Source organism: Priapulus caudatus, unplaced genomic scaffold, assembly GCF_000485595.1.
Source record: "Priapulus caudatus unplaced genomic scaffold, Priapulus_caudatus-5.0.1 Scaffold3, whole genome shotgun sequence".
NCBI classification, from domain to species: domain Eukaryota; kingdom Metazoa; phylum Priapulida; class Priapulimorpha; order Priapulimorphida; family Priapulidae; genus Priapulus; species Priapulus caudatus.
The window spans coordinates 334,237-342,112 of record NW_014577064.1 but is presented as its reverse complement, the minus strand read 5'-3'; the positions used below and the strand labels follow the sequence as shown (position 1 = coordinate 342,112).

At 43.7% G+C, this 7,876-nt stretch overlaps 1 protein-coding gene across 1 annotated transcript in view; it reads right to left on the bottom strand.

Annotated features, from left to right (window-relative positions):
* LOC106820849 (leucine-rich repeat-containing G-protein coupled receptor 5-like) overlaps positions 1–7,876 on the bottom strand; it is a 150,984-nt gene that overhangs the window by 56,550 nt on the left and 86,558 nt on the right. The window contains exon 3 of the mRNA XM_014825445.1: positions 1,448–1,519. Coding sequence (XP_014680931.1) covers positions 1,448–1,519 — 72 coding nt within the window. The remainder of the gene's footprint in view (positions 1–1,447; positions 1,520–7,876) is intronic.

Here is a 7,876-nt window from a genome sequence, read left to right as displayed (position 1 = left end):
GTCCTATATTATCTTACTCCTGCTACTACTACTACTACTACTACTACCAGGAGTAAGATAGGAGTCCTATATTATCTTACTCCTGCTACTACTACTACTACTACTACTACCAGGAGTAAGATAATATAGGAGTCCTATATTATCTTACTCCTGCTACTACTACTACTACTACTACTACCAGGAGTAAGATATTATAGGATCCTATATTATCTTACTCCTGCTACTACTACTACTACTACTACTACTACTACTACTACTACTACTACTACTACTACTACTACTACTACAACAACTAATAATAATAATAATAATAATAATAATAATAACAATAATAACAGCGATAATACTAGGAACGTTTATAGCTCTTGTCTGTACTGTAAACGTTTAAGTAGTTATTCTATCGCCTCGCTTCATGATCATCACAATGTCAAAACTGCACTGAACCTCTCAATAAACTTCTATCAACCTTTCGTGGGAAATTTTTCGTGCTGTTCTAATACTGAGTACTGCACGCGTATGAGTATGATATCCATACTAGGCTGTTCGAAATCAACACGTTCAACAATGAAAGCATGAAAGCCTTTCTCGCCTACACGCATGCAGCTCGGCCGGGAAATCTCCACACCGAGTCCTGACACTGGCTATAGAGCCTCCGGGTCCTAGGTGTGCGTCAATATGACGCCGACACGCATGCAAGCATTACGGCCGAACCAGCTAGATGTGTTTGTCTCACAGATCTTGACTCTGAAGCTCAGGCTACCGCCGCTAGTCTTACCCAGCATAAACAGCAGAAAGACCGGATGCAAGAGTTGATGATGCTGATAATGTTGAGAATGATTTAAACGAGCGTATTAAAACAAAACAATTTGCTTGTATTTACTGGTGGGTACTCTATATAACAACCAGCGGTACTTATTACCCGTCATGCTAAAAGTAAGCTGTAAGTGGACATTTTTGCCAGCATTCACATACTCTATTTGATCACATCAATCTGGAATCATAATCAATCCGATAACCATTCAATCCAAGATCATAAATAATGACAAAAGTGCGTGAAAAATGTCACTACTACAGCCAGCCTAACGTATACTGCCTAATTAAGCTATAGTTTCCAGTACCTACAAATAAAAGGCTAATCATATCTATTTACTTTGCTGCGTGCGCTTATTCATTTATCATTCCCGACGTATATATACCGTATATATACCGTATATATATATACGTATATACCGTATATATACCATATAGTAAGTACCGGAGGTTGTTATAGTGCCCACCGTATTAACTCATGATGCTATGACGTCACAGCAGTGTGGCGAGAACACTGCCATCTTGAAACATCGGACAACTGGGTGTAGACGTCCCTACTACATATCGCACACGAACATGCAAGTAGTAGAGCTGCTGGAAACGTCAGCTATTGCAGAGAATTTAGATTTAAACTTACAATGTGGTTGTGTTGACAAGATCTTTCACCTCGTGGGCCGTGATGTTCGTAACGTTGTCAAACGTCAATTCTCTGCAAATACATCGATATACGAGATTAATTACGATTAGCATTTGGTTGCGTCTGTATATTTTCGAAGTTTTTGTGCTGCTAATATATATATATATATATCGGTACGTTAGTGTAGCGCTTGTTATGTAACATGACATTACATTAATGTGAGGATGGAACATATGCGTGCGGTAATTATAAGATCCCAGGAGAAACAATGGATAATACCATCATATTAACGAGTGGAGGGGTTGTGGGCCGGGAGCATACGAGTAATCTTGTGGCAGCCACGAATGTAAAGACACACGTCAGCATTGCTTGAAACATTGTATTTTGTAAAAGCTAATAAATACTGCACAATCAAACTAACATTAGTCAGTAAATTACACATTGTTATACTGTTAAGTTAATAAAAGTGGCTGGTGGAATATGTATATGTATCGTTCAAGTACCATTGAGTAACCCAATTACGTGGTCATATTTAAGAAGCACTATAAACCAACAGCTATACAAGCTTAATAATAACTTTATTCAATGTTTTGCAGAAATCTAATGAACATGGCTTAAAATGAGTACAGGGGTTTCAAAGAGATTTCTATGAAATGTACTTATATAAAGCTGCTGTTAAATACCTACTGGCGTTTCGATCGTAATTTTTAATAGAACGCGGATAACAAAAGACTGCTAAGTCGCGTTTACTCAGAAGTTGGATTATTAGTTTCTATAGTATGTCCAAAATGAATTCGTAATCAGCACAAGCTTTTGATTTCTGTCTAGTGGGTGCGTGTGCACAGTCTCGTCCGTACTAATGACTCATGCAGAATACATTGCATAGTAGCTTTATGTAATATTTCTAGTGGCTTATTGCTTCTAAGCAACAGCAATCGCGTAAGATCGGTTTACCTTGTCAAATCATTTAGCTGTCTTAATAATATCAACGCGCATCTAGCTAGTATTAAACGTAGCATCCGACGTGAGAACTACGATACCTCTGAATTCGGACAGAGAAAAACAGTCATATAGCGCAAATAATTATATATTATAATATATATTATTACCTCCGCGCAAACGGAGGTCATGCAATCGCTCGCGTGTGTGTGTTCGTGTGTGTGTGTAGCCACTAGTGTTCGCGCGATCGATTCAGCAGCAGCTCGCCTTCGTGTGTGTGTGTAGCCACTAGTGTTCGCGCGATCGATTCAGCAGCAGCTCGCCTTCGTGTGTATGTGTAGCCACATAATATTAGAAGACATTATAGCTAGTGGCGCGAGTAAACGTGACCGCTGCGCAGCGGTAGCACCCACGCTTCCCATTCAGGCGGTCGGCCTGTTTGTTATCCACGCTTCATACGATAGCTGCACCTGAGGCGGCTGCTGCACATTCACACACACACACACACACACACACACACACACACACACACACACACACACACACACACACACACACACACACACACACACAACACAACCACAACACAACACCACACACACACACACGACCACCACCAACGCACGCGCACGCACGCACTAGCACGCAAACGCACAGCAACACCACATGACACACAACACACACACATACCACACATCACACACACACACACACATGCACAAGTACCACGCACAGACGCACACACGGCGCACGCACACACAACACACAACACGATCACACCCACTACGCACGCACGCAGCACGCACCACGCACACACACAACACACACTGCGGCACATCACACACACACACACAGACACAACACACACACCACACAGCCACACACACACACACACACGGGGCGGCGATGCACACACACACACACACACACACGCCACGCACAGCACGCACAAGCACGCACGGCACCACGCCACACACACACACACAGCGCACATTCACACACATTTCACGACACACACACAACAGCTCACAGCACACACAGCCACACACATACAATCACATCACACACACCACAGCACACACACAACACAGCACACACACACACACATCACAATCACACACACACACACACACACACAACACACACACACACACATACAAGCACAACAACACACCGTCACACAACCACCACACACACACACACACACACACATAGATCACACATAAAAATCACACACCCCGCACACACACACTATTCACACACAGACACACACACACGACACACACACACACACACAACGACACAATTCACACACACACACACACACACACAACACACACACACACACACACACACATGCCCACTCACAACACACACGACATACACACACACACACATCAGCCCAGCACACATGGTCGCTCGGATCTAGCCACGCACGGCACGCACGCACGTACGCCACGCACGCACGCACGCCACGCACGCACGCACACAACACCACACACACACACATACAACAGCACACACACAACACACACACACACAACGCACGTCCACGCACAGCAAGCGCACCGCACGCACACACCCACACCACATACACACACACACACAGCACCGTACGCACGCACGCAACGCACCGCACGCACGCACACACACACACACACACATCGATGCGCCATTCAAAGACAACACACACCACACAACACACACACAGCACACACACCGCACCACACACACACCATGCAGGTGTTCACACACACAGCACACAACACACACGCACGCACGAATCAGAAGTTTCGCGACCTCCGACGCACAGCAAACGCACGCAACGCAACCACACACACACACACCACATTCACACACCAGCACACACACACACACACACAACACACACACACACACAGACACAGCAGCACACATACAACACATCACACACACACACACACACACACATCACACACACATCACTACAACAACACACACACAACAATCACACCACACCCACACACACACACACACACATACAATCACACACACACACACACACACACACACACACACACACACACACAGGGGGGAGCACACACAACAACACACACACAGTCGCCGCACACACTCACACACACACCACAACACACACACACAACACACACACCACACACACACACACACACACAACATGCACACACATACACCACACACCACACACACACATCACACATTCACACACACACACACACACATGGCACACACACACACACACCAGCGCACACACGCACACACGCGCGCCTGGTCACCACAACAAGAGGCGCACACGACAAATCCATTCTTGAGCATGGCTTGACACACACGCACACACCACAACCACACAGGACACACACACGCACACACACGCACACACACCACACACACACAACAACCACACACACACACACAGCACACACACCGCTAACACACCACACACGCACACATCTCACACACCACACACAACACACACACACACATCACCACACACACCACACACCCACACACAACACACGACACCAGCACGCACATGGTACTACATGAAAATTCATTTAACGATGAATTCCCGATCCGGCGACAATCGAATTACTGTCTCGCCGATATTTCCATTTCCTGAATCGCTCGAAACGCCGAGAACAAGTGCGTGATAGAGCACGCATCGCATCTATCAAGGCTACCACGGACACAGCCTAAGTGCCGGGAAGACGAAGAACGAAAAAATTTACAAATCACCAAGCGCATGTCCACAAACGCGCCGCCACCCAGGCTATGACGATATGCAACACACGAGCCGCAAGCACGGATTCAATACCCCGATCAATCAAGACCGATTCGATGAAGGTTTCCGGCGTGTTCTGTGTTTGCGCCACAGCCAGGTCCGCATGCAGGCGCACATTAAAACCAAAAAAATAATAATAATAAATACATAGATTCACGGCACAGATATAGCGCCGTCAGATCCAAATCAAACATCATAGCCGATCAACGATCACCGAATCGAATAACGGAGAGCATATAAACATATCAATCATTCAAAGCATTACTGATGCGTCGCACAACAGCGTAATTTCGTAAAAACACCGCACGATGCATGCAAAGCTGCAAGACAATGTTGCCGAGCAAGAGCCCGCATGGCAGAGGCCGCTATGGCACGACGGCGGTAAAACACCGGGCACTGAACGCAGGCGGATAAAGTAAGCTCATAACACATAATACACATAAAACAACAACACCCAACGCAAACACACTACAATATACTAAGTACACTAACTACAAGATACTAGTGACTAATACTATCAATATCAGTACACTATAACTATCAAAGTATACTAACACTATAACTATCAAGTATACTAGACACTATAACTATCAAGTATACTAGTACACTATACATCAAGATAGGCTACTACACTATACTATCAACTATACTAGACACCATACATCAGTATACAGTACACATAAATCAAGAACAGTACACTATACTACAAGATACTGACAACCCTAAACTATCAGTATACTATACACGATATACTAATCAAGTATACTAGTTACCTATACGATCAGTATACTATACACTAATAGAACTAACAAGTATACTAGTGACCTATATCTATCAATATAACTATACAACCAGACACAAGATACAAGCAATCCTAACTATCAATAACTAAACAAAAACTATAAAGTATACAGTAATCCTATACACAAGATAACTAGCATATAACACAAAGTATACTAGTATAATATACAGTGCACTATAACGACAGAACACTACATCAACACGCTACAGTAGGCGTCCGCTTGGCCAGAAGACATGCATAAGGGTGACAGGTAAGCTGAGAATCCAAGCTACCTTCAAGAATATCAATACCAATTGCATAAACTGTACATTTATATACTTATATTGTATTCTCCCGAGTATTCCTAAACCCGTTTATGATTCCAATCGCGTGTAACTACGAAAAATCCACACTATGACGCACGTACGTGACGCCTCGCACCATGCAACTAAAATCCCGTCTGAAGCAATCATTTATACATTCACGAGCCAATATTACGTTTGTGCCAATTTAAATATTGCTCAACGCGTGTCACGTGGGGCGCTCATGTCTAATTCAATCCACATTGAGGACGACGGAAATAATCCAGTGACGTGTAACGTAACAGTCGTAACGTAACGCGGGGAGAAAACAGAGACTGCACGTTCGAAGCAGCACGCAGTCCCAAAGGCGAACCAACCGCTCAGAGAGCATCCCTGCATTTTACATAACGGGCTTTCAAGTCGTGAGACAGCGCCTGTTCTTTGTCTTTGGCGAATCAAAGGCTTTCGCGGCAAAATAAAAGGATTTTACATATGCTACGAAATTCCCTCGTCTGCTACGGGGAATAATAAATAATAATAATAATATAATAAAATAATAATATATATATACGGGGATAAATAATAAAGCAGCTCTTCACGCGCGAATTGTTTCGCCGACACACGCGCGAGAAGTTCCGATTAGATTTAAGTCATATTATTCCTGCTGAGGATTATATTCTCGCTTCCTCTTCCCTTAAGTTACGATTTATTTATTAAGTAAACGTGTGCATTCATTCGGTAATGCGGCCAACTTTGCGAATGCAGATTTGTCATTATGCAGAAAATTGCGTAGGCGACAGTTCCTATGAACAGAATTCAAAAGCACAAATATGGATCTATAAGGTGACAAGCCATGCATGTATGAAAGGTGTTACGTTCCGCATAGCATGCTGAGCTAGAGCATTAGATAAATACGAGCTATACTCACACATTAGTTGCATTTTGAAATTGACATTTTATCATCCCTAATATATGAAAGTGTTATGAAGATACTTTCGAAAGTAATTAATGCATGATAGCGTTAAAATGTTTACTAAAATTTGAATAATTTATATTTAACATTAAGTAATATCATTACATCATTACTGTTATCGCATTATCAAACTAAACGATGACTTCGTAAAGAATAGTAAATTATTTTTTCTATGGGAGCGCACGAGCAGCGGGATAACGAGTTATGGTATGTGAGGCGTTGGTGAGCGCGTGTATGATGGCTGGTTTCTCGCATGAGAGGAGCATGCAGGGAGAGCTTTCCCAGCGTTCAGGTGTCTTCTGACGGCTTTACAGTCCAACGTGTGAGCTGTAAGACCTGTGACATTTTGCACAGGCGAATAGCTAAGCTTTGGGGGTAAACAATGGTTAGGATGAGATTTAATGTCAAGATTAGGCTTAAGGTTAGTGCTAGGGTTAGGATTAGAGTTAAGGTTAGGATATCCTCGCTCATCTGTAGTAGCCTCGCTACTCTCTAGCAACCTCGCCTCTTTCTAGCAACCTCGCTTCTTTCTTCTCCTGTCGACAGAGAGACAGAGAAAGAGAGGGGGTGCTGAGGAGAGAGCGAGGTAGAGGTAGAGAGAGAGAGAGAGAGAGAGAGAGAGAGAGAGAGAGAG